Raw genomic sequence first — 20,900 nt, 5'->3', positions numbered from 1 at the left:
GCAAAAAAGGACATTTATTGATAAAATATTATATGAGTAATATATTAATTTATTATATGAGTTCTAATGAGCTAGCTAGCATAATAAACCTCGCTGATAAAAAAAAAAGACGTGCAGAAAAATAATGTACTATAACAGCTAAACCATCAAAGAATCATGAAGATACTCTTATTAACTTCACCCAAATATTAACAAACTTGGCCAGCTACCTAGAAAACCTTGTTGTTGTCAAATTGACAATCATGAGTCGCTGCGTATGAAAACAATTCCAACAGCACAGTTGATATCATACACACTGAAGAAGTTTTGTGAAGTTTGCAAGTGTGTATATGTAAGTGGTTATTACAATTTTCAGATCAGATGGTGATTTGCTTTTAATAATAATAATAACATTTTTTATTTCTATAGCACCATTCTTACATAAAAAATGTAAATACTGGAAGTATAAAAACATAGAATTCATCATTTCAGAGAAAGTAAAACAAATCATAGCAATAAAAATGAAACAGTACAAAGATAAAATAAAATGACTTAAAACATATTAAAACAAAAAGCCGCTCGTGACCAGCAAAGTTTAAACTCTTGTTTTAGCGCAACAGTTGATCGACAGGTGAGGGGAGGCGCTTCATCGCTGTCCAGGACACATTCAGGGCAGATTAGCATTTCACACCTCGAATGCCATGTGGTCACATGCGTTTGACTACCTCCGTATGTGGTTTTTTGAACCGATCACAAAACGTTTTGCACCCCGTTTACACCTGTATTTAGTGCTGACCACACGTGATCGGATAACCCGAAACGCATCTTACCACAAGGAAACAGGGTCTGTGGCAACAGAAGGTTAATATACAAAGATAATAAGGATGTGACGATATACTGTGAACCAAAAACATTGTTTTCTGTCCATGTGATTACAATTAAATGACCCGTCAAACATCATAATCTCTCTAAACTGATTTTTACCCCTACAGTGCTTTTTTTTCTACACTGTTTACAGGGTTCACACGAGGTCCTTGAAGCGCTTGAATTTAGCTTTTAGAAATTTATATACTGGAATACCTGGAATATTGCCTTTACTTGTTGGAAAGTGCTTGAGATTAAAACAACATTTCTTCCGTGTAATGTGTGTCCATCAAAGATGCAATCCAGAAAGTCTCTGGAGAAAGGCATATAGTTCATCATAACTAATATCGTAATATACAATATGTATATGTTTTGAGTAACGTTTGCCATAACTTTCTTCGTCAACATACCCAAGCCATATAACATTTCCTGTCAGCATTTGACATGAATCATCATGTAACTTGGCATGCTAACGTTAGCTAGCTTTATCTAGCACACTGCAGATTCCACAGTCAATGGATAAAACACAAGAAAAAGAAACTTACTGGTTGACCAACATGTTGGCTTGTACTCGCAGTGTCCTCAGGATAAACTGACGGAATCGCGCTGGCTTCAATATAAGTTTAGTTGAAAAACCCATCTGTTTTTGGGTAAAAGTTCTCTGGTAAATGACTACTGCAAAGCCGAGTTTTCTCTGGAAGATTTACTGGGACATTACGATTTTTCCAAATAAACTGCACCCATTTATCTCAGATTTTCAGATCCTTTGGCAATACATGAAGGCTCACCATTTGTCCTTTCGCAACTTTGCATCCGAAAACAGAACATGTCTTGCAAAATACCGATACGTAGTTACACCTGGCTTCTCCTGATACCCCTTGCTTCGCCGTAGCATATGCTATTGATATGGAAAGCCCCACCCCTCAAGTTGACGGGATTGGTTCCTTAGGTTTGTGACATATGGCTGTCTGAATCCGTGTTTTTGAGACTGTCTTTGGTGCACTGCAGTTCAAAGGCTAAAATGTTCAGCCATGGCGTTGACTGCTCATGGCATGTCTTCTAGCATATAAAAAACACCATACGGACATGTAAACAAGGTTAAAAACTTTTTCACTGGAGTAGGTCTTTAAGCAAATAATTTTGAGACAGCAAGATGCAATTTTGAGTAGCACATTAAGATAATGCTTATTCACATTTGACATTTCATTACATCTTAAATATTCTATAAACAAATTAATCTCCATTGTGATTGGATCAGTCAATGTGAGCTCACTTTGAACATTTTTCATAACAAATCTATACCACCCCACTTAAGAAAAACAATGTGTTTAATAGGGGCCTTAAGCCCCTGCAACAGGGGGGGCTTTTTACCCCAAATACTATCCTTTCACTTATTGGACAGTTATTGATTTTTTTTTATATAATAACCTTGAAAAAAAAAATGTAAATGACAAATAAGTATTTTGTTTCAAAATAAATGTGATAACTTCCAGGATATTCATTAGCTACATAAATTTTCAAAATGTAAAAAAATATTAAATATTACATCAAATTGCATGGAAGAGGAAAACTTTTTTGATTTTTTTTTTTACACTATTTAGTGTTTTGGGAGAAAAGAAAATTAAGAGCTTTTAACCCACAGAGCTTTTATTCCCATTGTATCCTACACATTATTACAAACAGTTTTATATATAATATTACTTTTATATAGATTTTTTATAAATGATATACAATTTCATGGTATAATATTAATTGACAGAATGAAGAATTTTAGATTTTTTAAAATGTAAAATGTAATTATACTAATGATGACAAATTATTAACAGATAAAATATACAATTAAACATGCTTTTTCAGGACAGGTTCTGTTCAGTTCTATTGCTTGTTCTGCACCTCATCAGCCTGAATGTAGCCCACTATTTTTGAAGGCTTATTTGTTTGTGGCTTATCTTTTCTTATAAAGAAAACTATGAGAAACTCTTATTATTTAAACTTTGAGCATTTATATTGTGTATTAAATAACTTTATTTTGATGAAAAATTGCAATGTGCATTTTGCTCAAACATTTAAAAAAAGAATTTCACACTGTCATTTATGTGTTATATCGAATCAAGATTATATAGAATTGTGAACCTCATATCATATATCGAAACGAATTGAGAGATAACCATATCGTATGTCCCATCCCTAAAAGACAAAGCATCAATTACACACTTAAGGCCTCATATAATTTTTTTTGTTAAAATCGTTTGTAAAGCCATTCTGAAATTCACAGATTCATGAAATTTTTCGTTTTCACAATGTTAGTTGGCACGAACAAAATTTACATCTTCTCCTGACCACGTGTAAATCATGCATAAGACATCCAAAAGTTGTGTGTTCTTTCAGTCAAACTGCCATGACTACATTTTGAAAGAAAATTAAATAAGTAATGAAAAAAAAAATAATAACTTAATTAAATGAGTGAAATAAACCCTTAAAAAATAACAAATTAGGGAAAAAAGTTATTTTCTTTTTAAACCATAAAAACATTTCTTTGATGCTTGCATTTATTTCTCCAAAGTATAGTTTATTCCCAACTCTGCTTCATTAATTTTATATAGTTTTTCAAGCAGAAGTGCTTGGCATGGGGTGAAAAGTTTGTGGAAAGATGCAGTTTGTGTAAAAAAAAAAAAATAAAAAAAAAATGAATGCCCTCTACTTGTTGGACAGTTTCTTCATTTGATATGAGCTCTATAGCTTTGGTTTTATAATCCAGTGTAGTCATCGATAAAACTGCATTTAGCTGATGACGTATGGTTAATGCTAATTCTGTTAAACCTATAAACAAACAAGTCTCGGACAGGTGCGGACAATACAAAAGAAGAAAAAAAATAAATCTTGCAAATCTTTATTTTTAGCTTAAAGCATTTTGGTCAAAGACCTTCTTCACACATTCTAGTAATTTCTCTAAAGATTCTTCCAGTTGCAAGGCACTGTTTCCATCATGATTTACAGTGGCATGCAAAAGTTTGGGCACCCCTGGTCAAAATTTCTGTTGCTGTGAATAGTTAAGTGAGCAGAAGATGAATTGATCTCCAAAAGGCATAAAGTTAAAGATGAAACATTCTTTTCAACATTTTAAGCAATATTAGTGTATTATTTTTATTTTGTACAATTTTAGAGAGAAAAAAAAGGAAAGGAGCACCATGCAAAAGTTTGGGCACCCCAAGAGATTTGAGCTCTCAGATAACTTTTATCAAGGTCTCAGACCTTAATTAGCTTGTTAGGGCTATGGTTTGTTCACAATTATCGTTTGGAAAGGCCAGGTGACGCAAATTTCAAAGCTTTATAAATACTCTAACTCCTCAAATCTTGTCCCAACAATCAGCAGCCATGGGCTCCTCTAAGCAGCTGCCTAGCACTCTGAAAATTAAAATAATTGATGCCCACAAAGCAGGAGAAGGCTATAAGAAGATAGCAAAGCGTTCCCCGACCTAAACATCATTGAAAACCTGTGGATAGACAGCGATATCAAAATAGCAGTGCATGCAAGACGGCCCAAGAATCTCACAGAACTAGAAGCCTTTTGCAAGGAAGAATGCGCGAAAATCCCCCAAACAAAAACTGAAAGACACTTAGCTGGCTACAAAAAGCTTTTACAAGCTGTGATACTTGCCAGGGGGTGTTACTAAGTACTGACCATGCAGGGTGCCCAAACCTTTGCTTCAGGCCCTTTTTCTTTTTTGAGATGAATATAAAAAAGTTAAATTGCTTAAAATATTAAAGAAATGTGTCATCTTTAACTTTAAGCCTTTTGGACATCTTTTGCTCGCTTAGCTATTCACAGCAACAGAAATTTTGATCAGGGGTGCCCAAATTTTTGCATGCCACTGTACCTGAGAAGTTTCACAAATGATGTTGGCGATGTGCTCAACTGAACCAGATAAGTGGTGGACATTCTCCTGCTGGCATAAACTGAAAATGTTTTACACTTAAAAGGTGCAATATGTAACAATTTTCATGCACAATTTTCCTTTTTTTTTGGCCAATGTGTGAACAGCATGTAACGCAACTTAAATGAGCCCTTCCCGGACTTCCTAGGTTGCCTATTAAAGCCTGTAGACTGATTTCCATGCAAAGGAGCCGGTCATTTTTGCCGGGAAAATCCAAAGGATGTGACGTTTATGCGCGCTCCCGAGAGCCTTGCCTCAGACAGTAGCTTCTCTTCCGCTATTCAACAGCGACAACATATTGCAACACTAGGTATCATTATCTTAGAGATGGAATCCAGCAAACGTCCGGCTCCAAACACAACACCGACTCCTACACAAACTCTGAGTAAGCCAAAAAAATAAAAATAATTTATCTACGGAATTCCATCTGGCTAAGCGGGAACGTAATCATGGTCGAGCGAAAACTAGAGTGAACATCGGCAGGACATTTGATTCCTGGAGGGACCTTCGTTCGGTTCTGGGGATCAAAACCTACCCTGAATTGGCATTCTTCTTATTGGACAGGTAAGATTACATAACTGCAAAGCATGTGAAATATAGTGCCATAAGGATTGATCTGTGTCATTTTAGCTAACTTGATCTTGCCTGCTAATGCTGACGAATTACAAGCTACCTTGCTTCTTAACTTTCAAATACTGAAACGATCTTCTCTTTATACTCACAGTAACTGACATAAACAATGATTATTCAGCAAGGTAAACTACAATAACACATGAAATGAATGCTAGACAATGTTCAAGATAATGCAAAAAGCTCCATTCATTAGTGTAACGTAACGTGGTTATACAGAAAATATATACATTATATTACTATAAAATAGCGCATTGATATATCAAAATTACAGTTGTGATGGAATCACATCAATACTGAATTGTGTCAGCATATTTATAAAGTACAGTCTATTTTATAAACCGTATTGTCATCATCTACCAAATTTAGCTAACAGCTATTGATAAAGCTGGCTAGCTAGCTAACGCCGACATAGGCTATCGTATAAATGCAGTCAATGTATCAAGCAAAGAAAAGTGATTACTTCAAACTACAATCTCGCATACTCAGACCTATATCCACACTTTGTTTTAGCCCTGTTCCAGCACTGGAGAGTCAAATATACAGGTGCATCTCAATAAATTAGAATGTCGTGGAAAAGTTCATTTATTTCAGTAATTCAACTCAAATTGTGAAACTCGTGTATTAAATAAACTCAGTGCACACAGACTGAAGTAGTTTAAGTCTTTGGTTCTTTTAATTGTGATGATTTTGGCTCACATTTAACAAAAACCCACCAATTCACTATCTCAAAAAATTAGAAAACATCATAAGACCAATAAAAAAAACATTTTTAGTGAATTGTTGGCCTTCTGGAAAGTATGTTCATTTACTGTATATGTACTCAATACTTGGTAGGGGCTCCTTTTGCTTTAATTACTGCCTCAATTCGGCGTGGCATGGAGGTGATCAGTTTGTGGCACTGCTGAGGTGGTATGGAAGCCCAGGTTTCTTTGACAGTGGCCTTCAGCTCATCTGCATTTTTTGGTCTCTTGTTTCTCATTTTCCTCTTGACAATACCTCATAGATTCTCTATGGGGTTCAGGTCTGGTGAGTTTGCTGGCCAGTCAAGCACACCAACACCATGGTCATTTAACCAACTTTTGGTGCTTTTGGCAGTGTGGGCAGGTGCCAAATCCTGCTGGAAAATGAAATCAGCATCTTTAAAAAGCTGGTCAGCAGAAGGAAGCATGAAGTGCTCCAAAATTTCTTGGTAAACGGGTGCAGTGACTTTGGTTTTCAAAAAACACAATGGACCAACACCAGCAGATGACATTGCACCCCAAATCATCACAGACTGTGGAAACTTAACACTGGACTTCAAGCAACTTGGGCTATGAGCTTCTCCACCCTTCCTCCAGACTCTAGGACCTTGGTATCCAAATGAAATACAAAACTTGCTCTCATCTGAAAAGAGGACTTTGGAACACTGGGCAACAGTCCAGTTCTTCTTCTCCTTAGCCCAGGTAAGACACCTCTGACGTTGTCTGTGGTTCAGGAGTGGCTTAACAAGAGGAATATGACAACTGTAGCCAAATTCCTTGACATGTCTGTGTGTGGTGGCTCTTGATGCCTTGACCCCAGCCTCAGTCCATTCCTTGTGAAGTTCACCCAAATTCTTGAATCGATTTTGCTTGACAATCCTCATAAGGCTGCGGTTCTCTCGGTTGGTTGTGCATCTTTTTCTTCCACACTTTTTCCTTCCACTCAACTTTCTGTTAACATGCTTGGATACAGCACTCTGTGAACAGCCAGCTTCTTTGACAATGGTTTGTGGCTTACCCTCCTTGTGAAGGGTGTCAATGATTGTCTTCTGGACAACTGTCAGATCAGCAGTCTTCCCCATGATTGTGTAGCCTATTGAACCAAACTGAGAGACCATTTTGAAGGCTCAGGAAACCTTTGCAGGTGTTTTGAGTTGATTAGCTGATTGGCATGTCACCATATTCTAATTTTTTGAGATAGTGAATTGGTGGGTTTTTGTTAAATGTGAGCCAAAATCATCACAATTAAAAGAACCAAAGACTTAAACTACTTCAGTCTGTGTGCATTGAATTTATTTAATACACGAGTTTCACAATTTGAGTTGAATTACTGAAATAAATGAACTTTTCCACGACATTCTAATTTATTGAGATGCACCTGTAATATACAGTCTCAAAGTTTGTAGTAAAACAATCATAACTGTGTAATTTAATTATGCTACCTCATCTGTGATCATGATGCGGGTGAATCACGTTCAGCCTCTTTGTACGTTACATCGTTTTGGTCGATGCTCGCTCGTGTCCCAATGGAGAGTGTGCACGAGCGCGGGCTGCAGTTCACTTAACGGCCACAGGTGTCATTAATAACAAGGGTTTCTGAATCTTACATACTGCACTTTTAAGCTTCATGTCAAACCATTTTTATTGACCTCTTGGACTATTCAATTCCCAAAAGAACCTCCAATGCGATGACAGGAAGTTCCTCACTTTCTTTATGACCACACAAGCGTGTTTGCTTAATCAAAATTTTGTGATATGAATGCAATTAATTTTAAACCCCTTTCATTGTTCTGCATATTCTCATTTACTAGCACGCTTCCTTATAGGGTGTTTTCATGGGCGTGGATTATGATAATTGTGAATGGATGTGCATGCGCGCCCCATTTACAAATGTTTGGAATTCACTAACATACACTGGTTTAACTAACAAATCTGGGGTGTACGAAACATTTGTGAATCCAGAGAAAAGTTTTCGTTAAGGATCATTTTATTCACAAACTACTGAGAATTTACTCATTTATGAAAATTTCATGAAAGAAGACCTTAATGTGCATTATAAACACTTCATTTTGATGAATTTGTGCTAAAAAGGTTTCCTGTCTTTGCCAGGAGGTGAAAAAAAAAAAAAAAAAAAAAAAAGAAGAAACCTGGAATTGCCCAAAGCTTCCAGTTTATTTCTATCAAAATCACTTGAACATACATCATATCGTAATTATGACTTAAAAACTTTTGAAAGTATGAACTTCCCAGGAGAACTTCAAGGTATCACAACTTTTAATAATTCTATTCATTAGCAAATCTATATAATCAAGAAATTTTAATGAGGATATTTTGCGACAAGTTGAATATATAGCAGAGGTTTTAATTTGAGTGAATAGATAATTAGATTGATTTCTCAAGTGATTGTTGAGTGGCTCAATGGGGTCTCCATAGAAATGTGCAGATAAGTGTGACAAGTTTCTGTACAGATAAGTGTGAGTGTGTTTCTGTAAAAAGCTGTTTCTGTCAGGGGTCTGTGAAGCGTAAGATTTCACTGTCTTCTCTTTCACTCACTCCAGTTTAATCACACACATGGCAATTAAACAGCCGCTGCTCTCACAGGAGCACTTTGTGCGCCAAATTAAAACACACTAAATTTAGAAAGGCCCAGACGGAATATCAACACCTCCCTCTGTCACTGGGGAGGAGAGAGAGAGAGATTTACCTTTTCTTTCAGCAGTTCTTTAAATGCCTGCTTCGCCTCCTCTTTTGTGTTCCATTTGTAAACTTTCTTCACCAGCTCTGGTCTCTTCTCCTCAGATATATCATTACTGCCAAACAGAAAATAAATGATAAAACAACTTCTGTATATCAATACGTCACTTGAAAGAAATTCATAAGTTTCATCTTGAAAACAACATTTGCAATTAATTTAACTTTTGTAATGTGACATCTATGAATAAAAAAACAATATTCAGCTGGAAATAATGTAGGATTGATTTCATCCATCAGGATGTGATTTGCTGGAAACATGTTAGGCTGTCATACTTTTGGTTAGTATTTTCCCCCACCCAAAAAATCCAATCAGTCATTTTTGTTAGGGGCCAAGTCCCTATTGTTTTCATTTGTGTTATTATTCTTCTAATGGCTGAGAGTCTATGGCAGACCATAGAACCATACATAGGAAAATTCTGAAATTTGGTACACTGATAGGGGTAGGTATGAATAGCTCCCAAACAAAATTTGGGGTCTCTAGGACAAACTCTATAGCACTACCACCAGTTCAAAAGTGGACTTTTTAACAGCGAATAACTTTTGAACAGTGGTGTAACTACAGGGAGGGCAGGGTGGGCAGCCGCCCTAAGGCCCAGGGTGAGAGGTAGCCTGTGTTGGCCAGCCAAAAGGGAACAATGAAAACGGCTTCGGGCCTGACAGGCGGTAAAAAACACCAATGGGGAGCCATCTCCCAAAAGGCGAAAAGGGGCCCGACAGGTGCTTTGCACTGGGCCCGTATGCTCCAAGTTATACCACTGCTTTTGAACCATTGAAAAGTATGGCCAACACACATAAATCATACACTGATGAGCCAAAACATTATAACCACTCACTGGTGAAGTGAATAACGTTGATCATCTCTTAACAAGGCCACATGTCAAGGTCTGGATAGATTAGATGGTAAGCGAACAATTAGTTCTCGTAGTCAACGTGTTGAATGCAGGAGAAATGGGCAGGAGTAAAGACCTGAGCGACTTTGACAAGGGTCAAATTGTTATGGCCAGACGAGTGGGTCAGAGCATTTCTGAAATGGCAAGGCTTGTAGGGTGCTCCTGGTCAGCAGTGGTGAGTACCTACTGACAGTGGTCCGAGGAGGGACAAACCACAAACTGGTGACAGGGTGTTGGGTGCCCAAGGTCCATCGATGTGCAAGGGCAACGAAGGCTATCCCATCTGGTCCAAACCGACAGAAGGTCTACGGTGGCACAAGTCACAGAAAATGTTAATGATGGTTACGGGAGAAATGTGTCACAACACACAGTGCATTGCACCCTGATACGTATGGGGCCGGTTACCCGCAGACCGGACAGAGTGCCCATGAAAACGCCTACACTGGGCACACAAGCTTCGGAACTAGACCTTGGAGCAGTGGAAGAAGGTCGCCTGGTCCGATGAGTCCCGTTTTCTTGTACATCTCGTGGACGGCCGTGTACGTGTGCACCGTTTACCTGGGGAAGTGATGGCACCATGATGCACTGTGGAAGACGACAAGCCGGTGGAGGGAGTGTGATGCTCTGGGCATCGTTCTACTGGGAAACCCTGGGTCCAGCCATTCATGTGAATGCCAATTTGACACGTGCCACCTACCTCAACATTGTTGCAGACCAGGTACACCCCTTTATGGCAATGGTGTTCCCTGATGGCAGTGGCCTCTTTCAGCAGGATAATGTGCCCTAACACACTGCACACCTTGTTCAGGAATGGTTTGAGGAACATGAAGAGTTCAAGGTGTTGCCCTGGCCTCCAAATTCCGCAGATCTCAATCCGATTGATCATCTGTGGAATGTGCTGGACCAACAGTAGCTCCACCTCGCAACTTATACGACTTGAAAGATCTGCTGCTAATGTTTTGGTGCCGGATATCACAGGACATCTTCATGGGTCTTGTAGAGCGCCCATGCCTATCAGATTGGTGCTGTTTTGGCGGCACGCGGAGGACCAACAGCATATTAGGCAGGTGGTTATAATGTTTTAGCTCATCAGTGTATATACTCATTTGTCTGCTCGCATTGACTAACAGTTTCCTTATAACGCATCATTGAATTCAGCGGAGAGGACGCCAAACAGGAAGTGAGGCCAACGCTTTGTCCTATCGAAACGAAACTTAGTATGTTTCATAAGCACCATGATTTGAGGATACATGCCAAGTATTGTGACAGCGCAACCTACAGGTCAAGAAATATAAAAAATGCTACGTTCGTCACATCATTCCGAACTCGTCCGACAGCTTTCAGTAAATCTTTCCCAAATTTTGGTCAGATAATCTTGAGACCCAGCAGGCAAAAAGTTATCAAAAGATTTTGCAAATTTCAAACTGTTTTCCTGTAACATGCCAACAAAGTTGACCATGAAGATGTCCATCAGAAGTGAAACTTTATCTTAGCAACGCTTTGGCCAATTCTAATTACATTTGGCTCAAACGATTGTCAAATCATGCCAGACAAAAGTTAATGTAAGCTGTATTTTCACTTAAGCTTGCAACAGCAGTATCTTAGCAATACTTTTGTGTGCTGCCTCACATATTTGTATGCCTATTTCGCTATAAGAGACCAGTGTGTTTGGTGTGGCTCAGAGTTTTGGTGCACTGACTTGTAATCAGAACATTTATTAGAGCGTGGGTTAGAATCCAGTCTTGAACAAGACCATTAATGGTTATGTTGCTCTTGATTTTGCATCTTGCAGAGCACAATAAAGGCTGATCTCATGGGCTACATGTCTTAAGTAATCAAATGAATACTTCAAATCAGTGGTTCTCAATTTTGGTCCTGAGGACCCACAACACAGTTCAGTTAATGGATCTCTCTGCTAACAAGCTGATGATTTGAATCAGGTTTGTTAAATAAGGGCGACATATAAAATGTGAAGTGCTATTGATCCCCAGGAATTTTGTTAATCTCTTTTGGATGTTCTGCAATTTTGAGCTATGTCAGCTGAGTGGCATAATGTGTAAAGCAGCGTGCTAACACTGCAAACGCACCACAGTCGGGTGCTCGAGTCCCACCTAGACTGGTGTGAAAGTTGTACTACAGTTTACCAAAGAGTCTTCACATTGTGCTTACTGAGACATATCACTTGCTTTATATTTGCTTGGCCCTGATAATTGCTGCTTGCAGCTATATTTTACCTTAGAATAACATGCACTAAAAACAATGCAAAATAAGACCAGAAACATGAAGCTTTTTGTGTCACTAGAAGTAACAAACAAAATTGCAAAAAATAACAACGGTTTCCAAACACTCTTGTCCTGCCCCAATTTGAGCCAACGTTGCTATGTCGTGCTGCTCAAACAAATATTTTATAACACCACAGCGCCACCATGTTCACACTTTTCAGGAAAACTTTAAACCTAGTTTGAAATCTAGCTCGCACAGACACACATGGGACATCTGGGCATGTGAGAGTGTGTTGTTTGTAAGTTATGCTGTTTTTGTGCACAGACTGTGCTGTGCATGTTCATTACCTGGGTTGTGTCTCTACTCTGGGCGTTTCCTCAGTGGAATTCACAGTGACATCACTGCTGACCTCAGCAGCCTGAGCAGGCACGTGAGACGGCTGCTCCTCTGTGGTGCCTGTCACCATGGTAGCCTCTATCTCAGCAACTGCAGCCATGGCAACAGAAGCCTCGCTCTGAACTGTAAGGGCAGGAGTGGTGCCCGGTGCCACGACATCAGCCGTCCTTGAAAATGAACACAAAGATCACGGGTTAGACATTTTAAAAAAAGGCGTATGGTAATGTTTCATGTACAAGGAACTCAAATGTTTTGCATTTCACATAAATAACACACAAGACTACGACAATCTTTGCAAAGACTGTTTCTGCAACTAACTTGCCATTAATTTACCTTTAATTGTCATTAATTAAAGGTGCATTCGGTAACTTTTGGTTTGTGTCATCTTGGACTTTCAGTGACACCTACTGCTGTGAATCTGTTTTCAGTTATAGATGCCATTGTAGAAATTCACTATTCACAATCAGCCATGATTAATTTAATCCAAGAGTGAAACTGTCCAAGTAAAAATCTAGTTAAAAATAATGATTTCCAAAATGTTTACACTAAATGAACACAAAAAGTATGAAGTTTTGAACCACTTTCATTTATATGCACCAATACAACAATTCACAGTAATAAAAACCACTATGTACGTTCATGTTCATTTTTGTGAATGAACAGTGTGTAGAACGTTTTTTCAATATTAAGAAAAAAATTTTGTTAATGTTGCAAAAGTGAACCTGAGCATTTTTTTTTTTTTTTTTTTTTTTTAATACACAAGATCACAGAGTCATCCGTTCAGTCTTAAGTGCATGTACATTTATTTATTTAATTGTCACCTTTGCGGTTATTAATTGCAGAAGGCCATTTCACATTCTGACTGTATTTTGATTATTGTGCACCCCTACAAGGAAGGATTGCGAAACTGTTCAATTGATGCACTCCAGTAAACTTACAGGCCAAAAAAAAGTGCATTGAAATCACAATATTCACGATATTCCTTAATTTTATAATTACCAGCAAAATTATTGATTTTCAAATATATAATTTTGTAATAAATTGAATATCATGAATCTTTGATATATCGCCCAGCACTAGTACTCACCAGATGTTTGCAATAGTTTTGCCAAAACACTATTTTAATAAGGTAATCTGAATGTATTTATTAATACTGATTTAAATAAAACTCAGCTAAAGTAAATGCATGGTATTTCTTTCAAACAGTTTTATGTGCACAAATCATGTTAAAGAGAGCTGAGAGGATTTCAAAAGAATTTTGGGACTTGCTTTTTTACAGAAAGAAATTCTCATTCTTACCCTTGACCTGTTGTCATGAAAATAAACATTATAATAATATCTCATTTATTCAAATCTTAATAAATAAACCTGACACTCACCCATTTTCCTCTGCCTTTATCATTGCTGTAGAAAAGCGAAAAAGGAAGTTAATAACCATTGATGAGATTTGTGTTGCTGAATGTTTTCTACTTGTATAATGCATGTATGCACTGACCCTCCAGATCCTCCAGTTCTTTGGGTTTAGTCCAGCGAGACTCTTTGCTCTGTGAGTTGTAGTAATAGGGTTTCCCTGTGTCTGACTTATACTCCTTCCAAGGGCACTTGGACAACATTTGCTGCAAAACAAAGACATCTCACCGAATTTGTTTCAAACTGCATGAGTGAAAACTGTTCTGCGTCAATTTTGAATCAGGGATATAATTAGACATCGACCGATAGTGCACATTGCCGATACGATAACTAAGGTGGTGGTAAAGCTAGATAACCGATTAATTGGCCGAGAGTTTTTAAAATTGAGATTGTTAAAACAAAATCGTAGTGTTTCCTTAGTACAGTGGTTCTTAACCTTTTTGCAAGTGTGACCCCCTTTTAAGAATATTTCACGACACTCCACACCCCCCGTAATGAACGAGGCACGAAGAGCCGTAACAGCTTTCTGAAGGAGTTCTCTGAAGGAGCTCTTGTAGTTTTCGTTGGATAAACTCCAGTGACTTTGTTTGTAATGATTAATGTTTAGTTTTTAAGTGCTTTAGCATCTTGGACGGTTTAAGGCTCTCATTCGCTGATACGTCGCCACAAATCACACACTTTGGTCGTGGATCTCAATCGACTGAGTGAAGCCATATTCCAAGAACTTTTCGTCATATTTCCTGCTTTTGGCTTTCTTTCCTTTTGACTTTCTGTTGGACGCTTTTTAACGTCAGCACCAATTAGAAATCACTCCATGACTAAACTGCTGACCAAATAAGATGACTACAAATATATGAATTACTAGACCAAAGTCACGTCTTGCAATAAGCAGTAATTAGTTTATCAAGTCGCCGGTAGGTGGTGCCATGATGCAAGTATTTTTTACATTCGTTCAAACGTTTTCCTGTGATCCCCAGATTAAGAACCACTACCTTAGTATGCCAGGCACAGACAGAGGCTACAAAAGTAAAAAAAAAAAAAAAAAAAATTATATATATATATATATATATATCTATCTATCCCTGGTGAAGTTCATTGTTCAACCACAAATCCCAATAATAACAGAGGCCGATATTATACTGTAGAAGCAAACCGCTCTAATTGTAGGATCTTCCAATTCCGGCTAAAGAGGAACACGTGGAATAAAAAATAAATAAAACTATCTACAACTATTGGCACAGACAGAGTTTTGATGTTAACCAATAGTTCTAAAAAGCAAATATCGGTAAAACTGATATATCAGTCTACCTCTACAGTAGTTATAATTGTACAGGAAACTGAAATAAACTATGTCATGCAAACTTAATGGAAATGTTTACGTAACCATCAAGCTACCTTCACATGACACAAGACAACCCACCTGCATAATCTAAATCTCAAAGTTCTTATTTCAGATGTACCTTTTAGATGTTGCTTCCTTATTCGATTCCTTTATAATAACTAAAACTGAAATTAAAAGAAAACGAAACAGAAATGTGTTCATGGGAATTACTAAAAGTAACACTAAACTGAAAATTAAAGAGAAAAATAAATTCAGGAAAGCAAAACTACACTAAACCTGGTCATGTACGCTGTTTTTTTATATTTATCTATGATCTACAGGTGTTAGTTGTATAGCATTAGACTTTTAAAAGCAGGTGTGTGTGTGTGTGTGTGTGTTATGGATGTGTTGACCTGTCTTTACCTCTGCAGGAGATTTGAGCTCATCGGGTTTCTCCCAGGTGGATTGTTTGGTCTCTGTATTGTAGTAGTACGTTTTTCCATCTAGTGATTTGTGCTCGGTCCACATTGACTTCTGGAGAACACATTAAGAACACTTCACTCATCACATCATTACTAGTCATTTCATCAGGCACATCCTGCAGTCACTAGTGAGGTTGCACATAACCCGCAAATAAAAACAAGACACCTGTGAATTATTTTCATTCTTCAATTCACCATCTGTCCCCTGCTCTGTAATGTACAATCTGACATCTCACATTTCCAAGGTTTGAATTTCTAACTGATCAAGGCATGGTTTACACTATTTTACTGCATTAGATTTCAGGAGAACAGGGTAAATATTCTTTGACCGATACATACAATGGCCCCAAAAAAGTATCTGAACACTGAGGTTTCCTTGTATGTGTCTATTATCCATGTTGTGATTATTTCCATGCGTGGGCAATGTTGATTCTTGCCTTTTTTGTCTGTTCATCAGTTGACGACTCAGTCGATGTGGTGATCTGGGAGGGACAAGAGAAGGTCCTGACATACATGTAATCATTAAATACTGCTTAATGAGACAAGAGCCTCATTGAAATAAGCTGTGCAATAATATTAATGTGTGTGGTTATATGTGCTTACTGCAGCTCCAGGAGCAGTTGGAGCTGAAATGAAACAAATACACTGATTATATTTAGAAAGAATAATCCACAACATGAATGAGTCAATATCATTCATTTTTCAACTCACCAGCAGACTCTACTGGACCCACGCCAGGCTGAGATGGACAAAGACAAGAGAGTTTCATTACAAAACAATGCAATTAAGACAAACTGATTTACATCTGACATCTTTTTTTCTCCCCCACTTTTCTCCCCAATTCCCAATGCGCTCCAAGTCCTCATGGTGGCATAGTGACTCGCCTCAATCCGGGTGGTGGAGGATTAAATTAGTCCACAAGCACATCTAAAGATATCCGTGTTAACTTCATTAGCAGATGATTTGAAAGCCTCCTTTCCCCAAGTACCGGAAGAGGAAATTACATTGTGACAGATAGGGCAGTTTGATTGACAGCTCTGGTAGTGTCAGCTGCTTTCTGCATCCGATCAGACGTTTCATCTGCAGCTCAAAGCCGATGCTAATTATTACAGATGCTATCAATATTTAATATGGTTAACTAACGGCAGGCTGTTTGATGCTTAAAATAGCTGATTAAATGAAAGCAAATTTTAATAATCACTGACCATGGAGGTGTCTTACACACCACACATTTGGTTTGTTTTTTCTATATTGACATTCAATATTCACATTCACATTCAACAGTGATGCAATGTGACTCTTTGAAAAGCGAATGAGTTCAGCCACATTAACTAAAGTCTACTAGTGTTCTATTGATCAGATGTGATCCTAAGTTCCCACATAGACCTTTGCTATAAATTCTATTCAAATCAAACTAAACACAACATTTAAATAAAGTATTAAATAAGTTTCCAGAAATTAAAGGGAAAGTTCATAATTTACTCACCCTCAAGCCATCTAAGATGTGTATGCCTTTCTTCTGCAGAACACAGATTTTTAGAAGAATATTTCAGCTCTGTTGGTCCCCACAATGCAAGTGAATGGAGACCAGGAATTTGAAGCTCCAAAAAGCACATAAAGGCAGCATTTAAGTAATCCATACGATTACAGTGGTTAAATCCATATCTTCAGAAGTGATATGATAAGTGTGGGTGAGAAACAAATCAATATTTAAATCCTTCTTTACTATAAATTCTCCTCCCTGCCCAGTAAGTTGTGATATGTATAAAGAATGTGAACTGCCAAAAACAAAAGAATGTGAAATTGAAAGTGGAGATTGTTGGTAAAAAAGGACTTAAATATTGATCTGTTTCTCACCCACACTCATCATATTGCTTCAGAAGACATGGATTAAACTACTGTCATAATGGATCAATTGTATGCTGCCTTTATATGCTTTTGGTGCTTCAAAGTTTTGGTCACCATTCACTTGCATTGTATGGACCTACAGAGCTGAGATTTTCTTCTAAAAATCTTAATTTGTGTTCAGCAGAAGAAAGAAAGTCATACACATCTGGGATGGCATAAGGGTGAGTAAATGATGAGAGAAATGTCTTTTTAGGGTGCACTATTCATTAAAGCCATATTCTACACTTTAAGCATTTAATTTTTCCTGTGAAGTCCACTTATAATGTTCATCAATGTTTCTTGCATCAATATCAATTTGCTACTGTACCCTTAAAACATTAATATGCAAACGACCTCTGTTAAGATTGCTGTTATGATCAGCGTAGTTCACATTATTTTTCATCAGGGCCAATCAAGCGTATTACTGAATAGGCACTGATATGTCTGACAACATTTACCTCGTTAATTGATGATTTCTGAATGAGCCATTTTTTTCAACACAAAGTGGATTTGTACACAGTTAATAGTGATAAACAATCAGTTATAAGCAATAAATGAATAAATAAATGTAAAAAAAAAAAAAAATGCACCAATGAGTCAAAGTTCCGATAATAATAAAAGTTTAGCAAACGTTTGCAAGACAGGTGTGTAAAACATGGTAAATGATCTCTGTTGATAATCGTTGTATACCTACAGAACAAATACTCGGATTACATTGCATTGATTATCCTCCGTAAAATGGTTACTTGGAGACTTCTTTGTTGAAAATCAAACATAAGCACAGCAATTTAGTTTTTGAGTCTAAGGATGTGAATTAAAAGAAACTGAACAATTCCGGTTTTGATTCCTCCTAAAGATTCTGATTCCTTAATGGTTTCATTAACAATTCTTACTTTTGAGGAAGAAATATCTGGAAATAAATGCAATTTTTATTGCATTTAATGCCCTCTGTAGTCTGTTACTTATGATGAGATCATTTCAGGTTTAACAGAGTAGATATAACAAATCAGAAATTAATTTAATAGAATTCTTGGAAAAGGCGTTTGCACAAACTACATAATGACTTTTCAATGATTTTTGCATAGTTAAGTAGGGAAAGTGTTTTGTACACTGAAATTAATTCAAGTAGATCAAGATGATCTTTCTTGCTACTATCGCTTGTGACACGAGTGCTATAAAAACTGGTGTTGATTCTAAACTGGTACATTTTCCCACTGTGCAGTGTGTTCATTCTGCTTATTCTGACACAGCTGACAGCGTGTGAGGGTTTATATTTAACCACCACCGCAGGAACAGCGAGTCTTATACAGGCTGGTTTACCGGTCCTGTAGGTTGAATGGATGCAGCGGGCATACGGGGTGGCATCATCATCCCTGGCATCATTGGTGGTATCATGGCTGGCATCTAAACAAATGAGATTCATGAAAGATTCATGCTAATTTCCCTCCTGCACTGCACAGGGGGAGAGGTGTGGTATTTATACACACTGAGAGCGGGCTGTGAATGCTCGGTAGTGTACAGTCCCTCATTATTACTGTCTGATCCTGACACAGTCAAACACCTCCCCTGTCATGCCATTCACCTCATCACACACACACACAAAGCAGCATCAGGACCAATAATGCAGTACTACTGCAATCATATCAATGCTCTTATGTGTTTATATTCATGTTCAAGCATATATCCCTTTATTAGGATGAATACAAAAAAATGAAGACATTTCCAGGTCATATGTTTCCCCAAGATCAAAAGAAAAAATTCAGAAATTAAATTGTGTATAATGACAATCACACGTTTCTGGTACATATTTATTTATTTTTTGTTGTTGCCGTGAGACCACACAAGTACATTTCCCCACAAATTCTTTGTGCAATACAGTAAAAAAAATAAAAAAATAAAAAAATAAATCAAATTTTCAGTTTTTTTTAACACTTCGAAATAAACACCTGTGTATGTTGACATCAGCATGAGGATGTGTAATCAAACTTCAAATCAACTAGGGATGAGCAAGAATGGTCGACTAGTCGCTCAACAACTGACTAGGTGATTAGTGATGTCGACTTTTAAACAATAAAAAATAAAAGGTTTTTACCATATGTGTATATATGTGTGTATATGTGTATATATGTGTGTGTGTGTATATATATATATATACACACACACACACACACACACACACACACACACACACACACACACACACACACACACATACACAAGACAGCGTGTTAGTATTGGAATTATTGTAGTTTAAATATTTTTTCTAATCACAAATACCATTAAAATTACTATTTATTAGATTTATTTTCATAAATCTGACAGTTTACCTCATATTTGCTGCAGACACTAAACTGTTAGCATGAATCATGTCGCGGAAACAAATGCGAGCTCATAGTCAGGGGCAGAATCTTCATTTGGTGTTGAAGAAGTGAAAACGGAAAAGCGATAACGGCTGTCAATTGCATTTTTTTTTTTTTTTTTTGGTGAGGAATACTACTCAAATATACTTAGCCAACCTACAGCTGGAGGTATGAGACAAAGATTACTGCATGGACCCAGACCAGAACCCTCTACAAATGGTGGATGAATGAGTCTCTCATGCTGTCCCTTCCACGTCTGTCCCAGTCGAGAGTGTTTTCTGCAGCAGGTGTCAACAGGATCGCTCGTGTCTCCTTAAACAGGTAACTTTTGTTTCTGAATAAAAATATGTTGATGAATTAATGATTAAGCCGTTTTATGTCTGTGAAATATCTAAACGATTTTTTATTATTTACTGTTTGCGTTTTTTTATTTTTGGGAGGCGGAACCTTTTTTTCTCTCTCATGAATAATAAAAAAAATGGTCTCTCAGCAGATTACAAGCTGGCATTTAAAACACATTTCATTTAAACGTGGTGAGGCCTATGTTTTAAAATTCTGTATTTATTGTACTATGTTCGGTTCTGTATTTATTTTAAATGCATCGACATATTTTTTTTTTTTTGGTCATATGTGTATATATATATATTATACATATAGGCCTATTAAATTTATTATCGTGGTATTTTGAAATACTGACATTCGGTCTATCGTCCAAGAGTATGGTAGGACACCTTTTTTAATTGCATTTTGGATTGTTCTAATAACGTTGATATTTGATATTTTTGAGGTGTCATTTTTATTTCTATATTGAGATTTTTTAAGTGTAGTTTAAATACTCTGTAGTTGAAATTAGAAGGTCAAACACAAGAGTTTAGCTACTGGAATTCATTTATGATGGTAGGCTAAATTTGCTGCTCATTAAATTACATTACATTTATTCACGCCTATGTAAGTTTACTAGGCCTATTCCATATCTGTTAGCTATATTATTAGTGCTTTCTTTTCTTGTTTTGTGCTCAGTTTATA

General features: G+C 37.1%; 1 protein-coding gene across 4 annotated transcripts in view; it reads right to left on the bottom strand.

Annotated features, from left to right (window-relative positions):
• LOC127448060 (pre-mRNA-processing factor 40 homolog A-like) overlaps positions 1 to 20,900 on the bottom strand; it is a 66,795-nt gene that overhangs the window by 28,273 nt on the left and 17,622 nt on the right. For 3 of the 4 annotated variants that reach the window (XM_051710331.1, XM_051710329.1, XM_051710328.1), the window contains 9 exons: positions 18,835 to 18,918; positions 16,339 to 16,366; positions 16,231 to 16,253; positions 16,065 to 16,109; positions 15,569 to 15,679; positions 13,910 to 14,030; positions 13,794 to 13,818; positions 12,366 to 12,581; positions 8,856 to 8,961 (listed from right to left, as the gene is read on the bottom strand). In XM_051710331.1, coding sequence (XP_051566291.1) covers positions 8,856 to 8,961; positions 12,366 to 12,581; positions 13,794 to 13,818; positions 13,910 to 14,030; positions 15,569 to 15,679; positions 16,065 to 16,109; positions 16,231 to 16,253; positions 16,339 to 16,366; positions 18,835 to 18,918 — 759 coding nt within the window. Of the gene's footprint in view, positions 1 to 8,855; positions 8,962 to 12,365; positions 12,582 to 13,793; positions 13,819 to 13,909; positions 14,031 to 15,568; positions 15,682 to 16,064; positions 16,110 to 16,230; positions 16,254 to 16,338; positions 16,367 to 18,834; positions 18,919 to 20,900 lie in introns of those variants that run through there. The other variant, XM_051710332.1, reaches the window with a different exon arrangement.

The sequence above is a fragment of the Myxocyprinus asiaticus genome, chromosome 11 (assembly GCF_019703515.2).
Source record: "Myxocyprinus asiaticus isolate MX2 ecotype Aquarium Trade chromosome 11, UBuf_Myxa_2, whole genome shotgun sequence".
NCBI classification, from domain to species: Eukaryota; Metazoa; Chordata; class Actinopteri; order Cypriniformes; family Catostomidae; genus Myxocyprinus; species Myxocyprinus asiaticus.
Note: the sequence above shows the minus strand (reverse complement) of the source record. Positions and strands in the feature narration are given on the sequence as shown.